Raw genomic sequence first — 12,609 nt, 5'->3', positions numbered from 1 at the left:
TGTGTGTGTGTGTGTGTTTGTGAGAGAGAGCAGAGGGGTTTGTTTATTGTTCCTGGGACAAAAGCGTGAGTGAGAATCATAAAAGCATCGAGGGAGATTAAACTACACGGCACATCAGAGAGACAGAGCGCGATACGCACACACATACTCACATGGGTAAGTCTACCTGAACTCACCTGAACCAATTTTTAACCACTGCTATGATTTTCAGCATTTTTCTCATATTTACTGGCAGAATTTTTATTGATTGGTCTCTCTGTGATATGCATGTGATATAAGTTGTTTAGATAAATGCATACAAGTGTTTTAATAATTCTTTTTTTATGTAGTGTGTAAGATTAAGATGGCTTCTGATTGGTCAGAAGAAGCTTCGAAGCTCACTCCTGTACTTATGGGGGAGATATATTTAATGGATCCTAATAAAGTAAAATGGTTGTTTTGATTGATTAACCAGCTGGCTCCGCTTTTGATTGGCTAAGACAGTTACTACGACGCCTCAGAGGTGTGGGTGAGACGACCAGTAACCTCAGGAGACTCCAGCCAGAGGTCACACTAGGTCTTTAGGTCAAATATTCTGTTCTCTGTGGGTGATTCCTGTACAGCCCTGTGCCAGTCTAAAAATGCACAGATATTTTCTGTAGTTGTATGAAGGATTCATATTGCATTGTATTATTTTGCAGGTTTCTTTCTTTTTTTGCAGTGGCAGACGGCAGATTAGATTAGTTCATCCTTTTGCAGAATCACATCTTTTATTTTTGAACTGTTACAGAAAATGTGTGATTTTCTGCTCAAAACTAGGGATGCTTGTTCCAAACCTGTTGTCCTTTCTTCTCCAAAACACAAAGGAACGCTGGTGTCCCAACACTGGACCCCACTAATCTTTCTTTGAAATATGTTTCAGTGCTTTTTTTGTATATACACAGTATGTTCTTTTGTGTTCCACAGAAGAAATAAAGTCTTACAGGTTTGGAACGACATGAGGGTGAGAAAACTATGACAGAATGTTCATTTTTGGGTGAACTACCCCCTTATCAAAATTCTTGAAGCGTATATTTGAAGTTTAAGACCCAATAGCATTTCCACATTCTCAAACAAAGAGTGTGATGAAAATATGTCTTTTTTATAGTAATCAGATTATTGCGAGTGTCAGGCATTTTTTACGCTTCTTGAGAAGACGAGCTAGAAAAACTGTTCAAAAATAGTGTAAAAGGCTGGATGACCTGCCATGATCCCAACTGTCACCCCAGCGGTGTCAGTGTGTGTCTGTCTGTGCCGCTATGGCTGGAAACGCAATGACGCACTCCACTGCTGAGGCCTGTGAGTGTGTGTGTATTTTGTTTGTTCACAATGATACTTTTTGTTGTTAAACAAAAGCCATTATGACTGTCACAAGTGCTTCTTTTTCTGACCACAAAACCTCAAACACACATGAAAACGCACACCCCCCCCTCCCCAATTTCACCCTGACACCAGGCTACTCAGGCAAGAGAGGGAGGGAAAGAAGGAGAGAAAGAAGCGAGGGAGGGAGAGGAGCAGCTTAAGCGATGCGTTTTTTCTTCCTTGAGGTGGACAGTGGAGTGTATCCGAAGAAAGAAAGAGAAATTACTTCCCTCAATTTAGACATCACAGCAACAGAGGACAGAAATCTCTCTGGAGTGAGTGGACAAGCGTCTGCACGGCTCTCTCCTGGTGTGGGTTCGGCTCAGCAGTGTCGATGTTTCCAGTGAAACAGCCGTGGTTGTGTAAAGCGCTAGGTGACCTGAGGCGCATCATCTTCTCTCACATGCTGGGGACTGCAGAAATCCATAGCTGAGCCTTCTGGGGCTTATTGTTTGTTTGGCTTCTTTTGGTTAAGTTGCTTTGTTTCTATATATATATTAAAAAAAAAAATCTTTTACTGATGTAGTTATTTTGCTTATTAATTGTTTTGGTGCATATAGTGCATATTCATCTATTTTTTCCCTCATAGTTTACTTTTTTACAATCGGGTTTTTATAATTTGGGTTTCTTTTGTGGTTTGAGACTTCGAGCAGGGTTTTCTGATTGCCTGCGTTTTGGCTTGTTGATTTGTGATTCCATGATAAACTGATTTTTTGTGTGTGAGCTTGTTTTTGTGTGTCCTTTACTTACTATAGGCCAACTAACTCTTAAATGCACATTAGATGTGTGTTTGTATTAAGTTTGCATGCTCATTTATGGGTCAGTGGTGTGTTTTTGTAGATGATCAATGAGTGCACTTGTGTACTGTTAGGATAGAGTGTGTGTGTGTGCGTATAAATGTGTGTGTGTATTGTGTGTGCTGCATGTGCAGTGTGTGTGTTGATATATTACTTACCTACAGGTTGCTATGACTGCTGCATCCGCTGCCTGGGCGCCGTGCCCTACACCAGCCTGCTGGCCACCCTGCTCTGCTACACCGGCGTGGCGCTTTTCTGCGGGGGAGGGCATGAGGCGCTCACTCACACACGTACATTCATAGAGCTCTACTTCGCAAGGGACGTCCAGGATTTCACTGTGCTGGCAGACTTGTGAGTGATTGTCTTTCTCTTTCTTTTTGTGTATCTATTCTTGTTTGTGTGTGTCATTGTTCCATATTTTGTATTTCAGTATAAAATATTTCCAGTATGTGATCTACGGTCTGGCCTCCTTCTTTTTCCTCTATGGATTGTTGCTGTTGGCTGAAGGTTTTTACACCACCAGTGCAGTAAAGCAGACGTTCGGAGAATTCAGGAGCACCCAGTTCGGGCGCTGCCTCAGTCTGACTGTGAGTGTGTGTGTGGTCACTGGTCCCTTTCTTAATAATATAATATTAGGGTATGGAAATTAAATCATTTAAAAAAAGAATACAAATAATTAAAAAATAATTAATGACTGATTATAACATATACATATATAGGACATATATAGGAATTTCAGTAATCAATATGCTTTGTTCAGTTATGCTCAGTTCAAAAGTATTTCTTCAGCTTAAAATTACATTTTGTAGTTGTATCTAAACTCCCTGATAACCAATGGGTTGATTTAGTCAGCACTTTGTTTTCCATTTTATTTTTCTGTATCATATGTATATGAATATTTATGACCATATGTCTTTTGTAGAGGACTGTTTAAACACTGTTAAGGTGCTATATGAATCAAGTTTTACTTGCTTTCTTGTATATTTTGCAATGTGTCCATGCTTGTTATGTTGCAATGATCTGAATAGCTGTTTCTCTTGTCCAGTTGATAATCCTGACGTACATTCTCGCTGTGATCTGGCTCGTTGTTTTTGGCTTCACTGCCGTTCCCGTGCTCTTCTTCATTAATATGGAAAGCGCCTGTCACAAAGTCAACATTCTGTCAGAAACCACCTTGTTCAACCAGCAGTCCAGGGTCTGCATGGACGCACGGATGTATGGTACGTCTGCGGCCGTATGTGTGAATCTGTGTGCGCGTTCATGATCGTGATGTCTGTTTTTTTCTATGTAGGGTTTCTTCCCTGGAATGCTGTGCCAGGGATTGTTTGTGGAAATACACTGGGCAACATCTGCAAAACACCAGAGGTTAGATAGTCATAGTCCTGGACACACACACACACACACACACACATACTTAGAGTTTCAAGAGATCATATCACTTATATTCCTTTTCATTTTTCCAGTTTTACATGACCTATGACCTTTACATCTGTGCATTTGCTGGAGCAGGAATCACCCTTCTTGCCCTGGTTAGTGATCTCATATTCTATACATGTGAACTTTAAAGTCATCTATATTTACTGTAGACATTGTTTTGTGCAAGGTCATAGTGGTTAACTGGTTCCTTCTTCAAGGGCCTCTTTGCTTTGCATTCTGGAAAGCATCCATTATTAATTGGTAAATCCACCTCAGAAATCATTTTAAGAATCACAAACGACAATGATTGGTCCATCGTGGCAATTACTGAAATCACAGGCAATTTACACATTTATATGTAAATGTACATTTATTGATTATTAAATTTACACATTGATTTAACATTGATACACATTGATTATACACCTATTGACAAACTTCCATTGCCATTGAATTGAAAATACACTGGTATTTTATTTGGACTGGATTCTTTGAGGTCAGAGTGCAAAGCTGTCAAACAGCACGAAGCTCATAACGGAAGTACAGCAAGGGAATGTTTAGCTTTAAATCAGTAACTGACCTCTCTGCTACTGACAGATCCCAGCGACTCTACTCCCTTTTCCTGTGTATTTGGCAGCAGTCACTTCTCAGACTTTATCTAAAGAGAATCATAGAGCACTAACTATCAGGACAGCCCTCTGTCTTGCCGAGGAGCACAGCGAGATTGATACAAACTTGCAATAATAATGTAATAAGTAGAAAATTGCTGTTTCAGTGGCCCACAAATGACTTTAGACATATAAGCTACACTTCATTGCATTAGGTATGTGCCATCTGCAAACAGTGCACATTTCTTTCGTGAAATGTTTTGTTTGAAAATATGCTTGTGCTATTTTTATGATATATAAGATTTCATTATTGCTATGCCAGATGGAAAAAAATAACAACTGCATTACCAAACTTTTACAACCTTTTCATAGAAACAAGTCCTGAATTTTTCCACTATGCTGCTCTTGAGCAAGTAACTTGGCATAACCCCACTTACTCCAAAGTGATTGTTCCAAGACAAGATTGTAAATAAATGATGTGCTATTAATAGAATCACATACCTTGTCTGATGTTTATAGTAAAGTGTGTTAAAGGGATATTTATAGATTGCTTCTTTTGCAGAGGAACAGTAACGTGTTCTTTTCTTTTGTTTACTAGTTCATTTACGTGGTCGCCACCACCTACAACTACGCTATTCTAAGGTTTCTCGGAAGGAAGGGAATCCGTTGCTAGGTTCGGAGTCGCTAGGCCCACTTTCCTGTTGCCTGTTGCAGCGGTATCAGTGTCATCACTGTGGCCCGTGAGGAAACGCAAGAGTGTTCCATGAAGCCCCTGCAGAGTTCTATCATACAAAGCACAAACACACACAACCACTAGTTTCATGAGGCAAAAAAGTACAAACTTCATTAAAGAACACAGATTAATGGATAAAAAAAGATTTTTAAAAATCACTGAAGCTTTACACATAAAACCACAAACTACTGTGCTGTAGATCTCTGGAGGAGTGGAATCTAGCTTCTGTATTTCTTCATTTGTTTCCTCTCTCTGTGTCGTTGTCACACACACATTATTATACTGCTCTTCTTTCTCTCACGGCCATTTATTCATTTTAATGATTGTATTCATTGTGCTTCATGGTCATATTAATGCCTTGTGGTTTGCTAGGATTTTAGCTTCTCTGTCTCTCTCTTACGTTTCATCTTTTTGAGAGAGTTTGACTTCTTGTTTCCTCAGATGGTTTATATTCCGAGACACACATAGAGAAAGAGCTGTAGTGAGCAGCTTTCTATGTGTCAATTTGAATTCAGTATTTACAGACACTCTTAGTGTCAGTGTCACCTCCTGCGTGTGATTTTAAGTTTGTGAGTGTATTTGTTGTATATTGTGACTAACTGTGGCAATATGCTGAACCTGTTCAATGATGGTGCTCGATCAAAGGAACTAATGTTTTTTTTATTATTGTTCTGGCTCATTTTAGAAAACTAAAAATATTTCTACAGTAAGATGGATAACTGTAAATGATTAATAAAAATGATGCAAACTAAAGCAAATTTATATAAAATTGTGTGTTGACCATAGAAACTCATGCAATAAACTTTAATGAAAGTTGACGATCAGTGTTGTCAATTCTCCTTACAGCTACAGATCACATTTAAAGAGGATATTAAAATACAGTTGAAACTGTGAGTTGTTAAAAAAAGATGAGGACATGTTGATCAGAAAGAAAGAGATACTTTATTAATCCCCAAGGGGAATTTATATATAGACATGCACACACAGCAATGATAATTTACAGAAAATGGTGTTTTATTCAGCAGTTCCTCCACTGATAAAGATTATTTTAAATTAGTGCTGAAACACTAACTAAACTAATTAAAGCAAACTTGGTGCAGACTCTGAGATGTGCTTTGTTGTCATGGTGACAAGTTGTAGTCGAGTAGGTTGCTGTGGGGATGAATCATCAGAGCTGGAAGATTTGTTCAAAGCATCTCTCACAGAGGACTTTCCCACAATAGTGGTACATAGATAAGGAGAGATCACCCAGAGGACTGCTGCAGCCATTACACTAAAACACACAGAGAGAGACAAAGCATTACTGATCACACTGCAGCACATCTTATTGCTGTAGATGGTCAAAAATAAATGAAAGGGATACTTCTTCCAAAAATGAAAAATCTCATCATTTACTCACCCTCATTCCGTCCCAGATGTATATGACTTTCTTTCTTTAGATGAACACAAACATTTTATTTAAAAAAAATAATCCATCTCTGTGAGTTCATATAAAGCAAGTTTTACAGGACCTATAAAGTTGACGCTTCAAAAACCACACAAAATGAACACGATTGATGAATTGTCTTCTGCCGTTTATGCCAAGCGTGAACTCAAACCAGAATATGACACTTGGCTGGAAGTGAGAGTTTATAGTTTAAAAAGGTTTAAAATATTCATGTTCTTGTTCTGCTTTAGAATACATTAATTCATCACCCATGGTTGTGCAGATTACCGTCATTTTCACTTTGTGTGGTTTTTGAAGTGTCAACTTTGGAGGTCCCATACACAAGGTGTCACAGGGATGGATTATTTCAAAAAAATTTGGTTTGCATCCATCTAAAGAAAGAAAGTCTGGGACAGCATGAAGTTGAGTAAACAAGATCATTTTCTTTTTTTTTTTTTTGGGTGGAGTATTAATAATAATTATAATAATAATAAAAACATTTCATGGCCATAAAACATATTGTCAATTGTGGCAAAGCTAATTTTGGGCCTTGCTATTGTAATCACTTATGTTCAGATTTCGCAGAGACTCTCCTCTCTTATTTTGTTATACATGCAACATCACTTGTGTGACAAATATGACTGAATTTGATTGAATGGATGAATCTGCGAAAGAAAAAGATACAAATGTCAATCATGATTGAATCGTTTGTTTTAGTGCCCTTTCTTACACTTTTATTGCATGGTATTTCAATGTACTCCAGTAATCCTTTGGAATGGAGAACTCAGAACTCTTTAATATTTAAAATATTAGCTTTTGTAATATATCTCAGCCACCTGTCTTTCTACAGGCTTTCTTCAAATCTCCCTCTTGTTCACTCTGTCTCCTCCCCCATCAACTGCTGATCGGCTAGAAGTGTGATGTTGTGGGGCTCGGTCTGGTCCACTTTCAACAGCGTTTCGCTCAAATTGCTTACTGTATCTTTAATACCAGGTGGATATATACAGACAAGGCTCAGATGAAAAGAACTTTGAGAAAGGGTCAGACACTGAATTCTGAGCCTGGTTCAGTACAGAGGAAGAAGAGATTTAAAAAGTAAACCTTGAAACAATCCGGATGGCAGCAGATGTCAGGAATGTTGATGGAAATTTTCACATTTCCATTTAAGGGCAGCTTGCAGAAGGAACACATGATTTTACCTTTCACACTGCAAAGGGAGACATACACAGATACACAGATGTCTTCGTAAGAATGAAGCTCTGTTAAAAACTAATAGTAATAAAGTAAACTTTATTGTAAAAATAAATGTAATTATTTAGTAAGACAGGTTACACTTAATTTTACAGTGTTGATGTACTGTGTGTTTACATAAGTACTGATTTATACCAATAAACTATTATAGTGTTAATATTTTGTGGCTCCTCTAATTACATATTTTAATATTATTGCTATAGAAATAAATTAAAGCAAAATGTAATATAACACATACTCTAACAAAGTTCCCAAGAACTTATGTTTTCATTTGTGATTCCTCTTTCTGATTCTCTAGAGCGAGGTGAATGAGTGCTGTGCATAATATAAATACAAATTTAATTGACTTAATTGAGCATACATTAAATTATGTTTTAGTTTTTTATTATTAATTTATCTTACAATTTTCTGGGCACTGTCTTTGAGTCACTATAGGTCAACAAACGACATACCAAAATGAAGGTGCTGCATAAACGAATGACTTACTTCAATCCAGCTTCACTGTTCAATCTCTGGTGCTCTGCTGGGGCTTCCACAAGAGGCTCTTCTGTTGGTTCTGTAGTTGCTCCATCTGATGACAGAGCAGATATTAGTGAAAGCTCCCCATGATTACTTGTAGGCTGGATTTCTGCTTGTCTGGGTTTGAGTGGAGTCTCTTCTACAGGTGCATGTGCTGTTGTGAGTTGTTCCACTGGATTGTCTTCTTTTTTCTCTGTCGTCAGAGCACCTGAAGGTTTTGATGGATTCTCATGTAGAGTTTGGGCTGTTTTCTCCTGCAGTTCTCCACTGGATTGTCTTTGATCTGTTGAAACTCTGTGTACTGTTGTCTTCCCTGTTACCTTTACAGGAGTGTCTGCGGGTGTCTTCAATGGTTCTTCTAGAAGTTTGACTATAGGTTTCTCCACTAGGTCATTTTTAGGAGCATCTGCATGTGTCTTCAATGGTTCTTCTCCAGGTTTGTCTAAAATTTTTTCCATTACATCCTTTACAGGATAATCTGCAGGTGTTTTCAATGGTTCTTCTACAAGTTTGCTAATAGGTTTCTCCACTAGGTCCATTTTAGGAGTGTCTGCATGTGTCTTTAGTGGTTCATTTGCAGGTTTGTCAATAGGTTTCTCCACTACATCCTTTTTAGGAGCATCTGCATGTGTTTTCAGTGGTTCTGCTGCAGGTTTGACCATTGGTTTCTTCACCACATCCTTTACAAGAGCACCTGCAGGTGTTTTCAATGGATCCTCTGCAGGTTTGACCAATGGTTTCTCCACCGCATCCTTTACAGGAGCACCTGCAGGTGTTTTCAATGGATCCTCTGCAGGTTTGACCACTGGTTTCTCCACTGCATCCTTTACAGGAGAATCTGCAGGTGTTTTCAATGGATCCTCTGCAGGTTTGACCATTGGTTTCTTCACCACATTCTTTACAGGAGCACCTGCAGGTGTTTTCAGTGGATCCTCTGCAGGTTTGACCAATGGTTTCTCCACCGCATCCTTTACAGGAGCACCTGCAGGTGTTTTCAATGGTTCCTCTGCAGGTTTGACCACTGGTTTCTCCACTGCATCCTTTACAGGAGCACCTGCAGGTGTTTTCAATGGTTCCTCTGCAGGTTTGACCACTGGTTTCTCCACTGCATCCTTTACAGGAGCACCTGCAGGTGTTTTCAATGGTTCCTCTTCAGGTTTGACCACTGGTTTCTCCACTGCATCCTTCTTTACAGGAGAATCTGCATGTTTTTTCAATGTTTCCTCTGCAGGTTTGACCATTGGTTTCTCCACTACATCCTTTACAAGAGCACCTGCAGATGTTTTCAATGGTTCCTCTTCAGATTTGACCACTGGGTTCTCTGCTACGTCCTTCACAGGAGAATCTGCAGGTGGTTCTTCTACAGATTTGACTGTTAATTTCTCCACTACGTCCTCTACATGTGCTCTCTTGGAGTCCTCAAGGACAGGATATGGACTGGAACACATTCAAAGTAATTATGAAGCATCTGATTGTTCTTCTACACCTCATGAAACATAAAATATAGTCTGTTATGAATTAATGAGTTTGAACATCTATGGATTTTGTTGTTGTAACTTGCATATGAGGAGATTAATGGTTAAAAGTCTCAATCCAGTAGAGAGCTGCACCAGACCTTTTGGCCATTTGGGACCCACTCTTGACTGATGTGTTTTCTGTTGAGCTCACAGGCCTAAGGGGGTGCAGATTGGAATGGAAACATGTACTGAATGCAGAAACATGAAATACATAAATCACACACAAGGTAAATAAGAACAGCTCTCACTCAAACGTCTTTAAGGCTGACATGACATAAGAGCTTTGAGGGGTTGTGGACGAGTCCAGGCTGGAGGAGGCGGTGCCACTCTGTGAACATGGCATAATGGAGGAAGAGACCGGACTGCTCTCAGGTGATGACTCATTCTGTGGCTTTACCAGCTTTACTGGTTTACTGTTAGAGAGTGAACAGAAAAAAAGAGTGAGATGAACTGAGAGTGAGAGGGAAAGAGACCATGACATTAACAGTGATCAATGTTAGTGTTGATGGGAAAGAAACATGGGAAAGGGCTTTGACTGGTTAATACTACAGCTGTCTGCCAGCAGGTGACAGTGTAAGTGTGCATTTACCATTTTACATCTGACTGAGTGTCCAGAACCTCTTCATATCTGTGAATCCAACTTCCATCTTTTTTCAAATGGGTTCGAACTTTTGTCGCCTGGAACACAGCCTGCCTGTTAACATCTACAGTCACAGAAAACCTCTGTTAGAGTGTATTTCGTCACAAATGTATGTTTTATTGTTTGTGTTTGCGCATGTTTTACCACTGGACATGGTGAGATCCTCTTCCTCAGTCAGGTCTATATTAGAAACACATGAAATATGAAATCTTTTACAGCATCCTTCAGGTTCTCTATCTCTCTTTTTTAGTATATATACACTATAGGTATATTGTTTAATGTATTCCCCAGAAAACACATACACATGCATGAACAACAAAAATGCAGCAGAACCACTTTTTTTGTCTTCATTGTGTGTGCATTATCTCACATGCCATCTAGAACAGAAACTCTGGTGCTGTCACAGTAAAATATGTGTTGTGAATATTTTTTGTCTTCATGCACTGTTTGGAATTACGCTTGACATAGTAATTGCATTGTGTTGTGAAATATTATTCCTTTAGTGCTTAAGTGGTGAAGTCCTAAGTAGCCAAAAATAAATGAGCTGGAAGACATTAAGGACAATGTCAAAGAGGAAGAACAGGTCATAAAACACACAGCAACACAAACACAATCGATGGTCTGTAAGATCTTGTGCTTATTTGTGTTTCTGGAATGCTTTGGTTTTCTCTTGCACACGATGTCGATATCTCATATGACATCAAAATAATATGGAGCTAGACATTTCACATATTGTATTTAGGCTAACCTTTTGGTGTTTGGATTTCAGCACCAGTTTAGGTTATACTTAATATGACAGGATCTGTTCTGCTTACAGATTTGCTGTTTGAATAATGTGGGTGCATGCACTTTAAATGTTTGATGTAAGTCAGATTAAAACTGTAGCTCCATTTTACGTTTCACTATATTTGTGATATTTTAATTTCTAGCCGTCACAAGATCAGTTAATGCATTCATAAAAGCTATGTCCTTATTCTAAAACATTACAGGATCAAAAAGCACAACATCACACATTATAGGTTGTCTCTAACACAATGGCAGGATGTCCTCCTCACTTCCCAGAATAGTGAAACCATCTTCATTGCTTGTTTTGTTTAAATTTCATTGATCACAGTCAGAGGAAGAACCACTGCGACATAATACAAACCCACTCAAACAAAAACTCTTGAACACACACAGACAAGCTTTTACACCCTTACACCAAGACATCAAGAGCTAGGCCTAGTGTATATTAGTAGGCTAAGGATCTCTCATGCACTTCAAGTCAGTTTAAGACATGTTTCATTATATCTGAGAGGACATTTAAATGGCCCTCAGAAGTATACAGCCAAAACTGTACACACAATGTGTTTAAGCACACAAAATTTCACTGATATGGCGTGTGTGCACTATAAAGCAACAAAGGTTCTTACCTGTGTGTGGAAATCTGTGCGGTTTAGTCTGTGTGAGAGATCTAAAACTTGTCAGACTGCAGCTGCTACACATGCACACACAGACACATACAACACACACCTCCCATACATACCTGCCCCCCCACCACCACCACACACTGACACACACACACACACCTCCAAAAAAACAAACCAAAAAAAAAAAAAACCTAACAAAAACTATAACTCAGATATTTGAAGTATAACACATTCACACACCTTTGAATTTATTTCCTTGATGTAAGATAATAATGTCTGTGTTCATGTTTTTGTGTGTGTGTGGGTTTTGTCTGCAGTCCAGCTTACAGTATGAATGTTCAGGAACACTGTGTTCTGACACAATGACAAAGTGAAACAAATGGGGTGCACCAAAGACTGTCCAACCTCTGAAGTTTACAGACAGAGATAAATTCCATCTATTTGCACAGTGTGCAACATGAATGTTGGCTGGAACAGGATACCTACAGGAATAAATGTATTAAATTATTTCCATCAACACAACAAACTTACAATCACTGGCTAGAAAGTGTCTGTATTTTGTGGCTTAAAGGCCCAAATTCAACCTCACAGTCACTTATTCAATGTCACATTCAGATGTTAAATTAATAATAATAATATATAAAATACATTTCAGTGATTCTTTGCATATTTACAAGAACAATATACTGTAGGTGGATATTTTCAATGATACTCTAGTGAGACATGCATTTGTGCATGGTTTCACAGATAAGGCTTAAGTCTAGCCCCAGATTAAAATGCATGTTTGAGCTGTCTTACTTGCGCCAATATATATCTTAAAATACGTCAGTGTCATTGTTTTGTCTCAAGATGCTCATCAGTATTTTTTTTTTTTTAAAGAACATTTTAAAAAGTCACTTAACTAAGGCCTAAT

The 12,609-nt window shown here is 38.5% G+C and overlaps 2 protein-coding genes across 4 annotated transcripts; one reads left to right on the top strand and one right to left on the bottom strand.

The window, feature by feature from the left end:
* On the top strand, positions 1-5,752 carry plp1b (proteolipid protein 1b). 2 transcript variants are annotated; one of them, XM_048187395.1, is made up of 7 exons: positions 1-156; positions 2,342-2,528; positions 2,608-2,764; positions 3,223-3,397; positions 3,469-3,542; positions 3,641-3,706; positions 4,800-5,752. In XM_048187395.1, the coding sequence occupies exons 1-7, from the start codon at positions 153-155 to the stop codon at positions 4,872-4,874; spliced, it is 738 nt and encodes a 245-aa protein (XP_048043352.1). In that variant the 5' UTR covers positions 1-152; the 3' UTR covers positions 4,875-5,752. The 2 variants fall into 2 exon arrangements, with proteins under 2 accessions (XP_048043352.1, XP_048043351.1); XM_048187394.1 differs by lacking the exon at positions 1-156 and adding an exon at positions 1,280-1,754.
* Positions 5,753-5,857: 105 nt separating this feature from the next.
* On the bottom strand, positions 5,858-11,812 carry si:dkey-125i10.3 (neurofilament heavy polypeptide). Of its 2 annotated transcripts, none has more exons than XM_048187386.1 (8): positions 11,700-11,812; positions 10,432-10,467; positions 10,237-10,351; positions 9,896-10,060; positions 9,746-9,802; positions 8,098-9,567; positions 7,462-7,567; positions 5,858-6,207 (listed from the first exon to the last, which is right to left on the bottom strand). In XM_048187386.1, the coding sequence occupies exons 1-8, from the start codon at positions 11,770-11,772 to the stop codon at positions 6,103-6,105; spliced, it is 2,127 nt and encodes a 708-aa protein (XP_048043343.1). In that variant the 5' UTR covers positions 11,773-11,812; the 3' UTR covers positions 5,858-6,102. The 2 variants fall into 2 exon arrangements, with proteins under 2 accessions (XP_048043343.1, XP_048043344.1); XM_048187387.1 differs by lacking the exon at positions 5,858-6,207 and adding an exon at positions 6,219-7,341.
* Positions 11,813-12,609: the final 797 nt, after the last annotated feature.

Source organism: Megalobrama amblycephala, linkage group LG4 (genome assembly GCF_018812025.1).
Source record: "Megalobrama amblycephala isolate DHTTF-2021 linkage group LG4, ASM1881202v1, whole genome shotgun sequence".
NCBI classification, from domain to species: Eukaryota; Metazoa; Chordata; class Actinopteri; order Cypriniformes; family Xenocyprididae; genus Megalobrama; species Megalobrama amblycephala.
Note: the sequence above shows the minus strand (reverse complement) of the source record. Positions and strands in the feature narration are given on the sequence as shown.

Coding starts and splice junctions, on each gene's coding strand:
- plp1b (XM_048187394.1), top strand. CDS start 1,715: ATGTTTCCAGTGAAACAGCCGTGGTTGTGTAAAGCGCTAG. Junction 1,755..2,341: donor GTGGTTGTGTAAAGCGCTAG/GTGACCTGAGGC, acceptor ACTTACCTACAG/GTTGCTATGACTGCTGCATC. Junction 2,529..2,607: donor TTCACTGTGCTGGCAGACTT/GTGAGTGATTGT, acceptor TTTGTATTTCAG/TATAAAATATTTCCAGTATG.
- si:dkey-125i10.3 (XM_048187386.1), bottom strand. CDS start 11,772: ATGTGTAGCAGCTGCAGTCTGACAAGTTTTAGATCTCTCACACAGACT. Junction 10,061..10,236: donor ACTCAGTCAGATGTAAAATG/GTAAATGCACAC, acceptor ACTCTCTAACAG/TAAACCAGTAAAGCTGGTAA. Junction 6,208..7,461: donor GCCATCCGGATTGTTTCAAG/GTTTACTTTTTA, acceptor TGTGTGTTTTAG/TGTAATGGCTGCAGCAGTCC.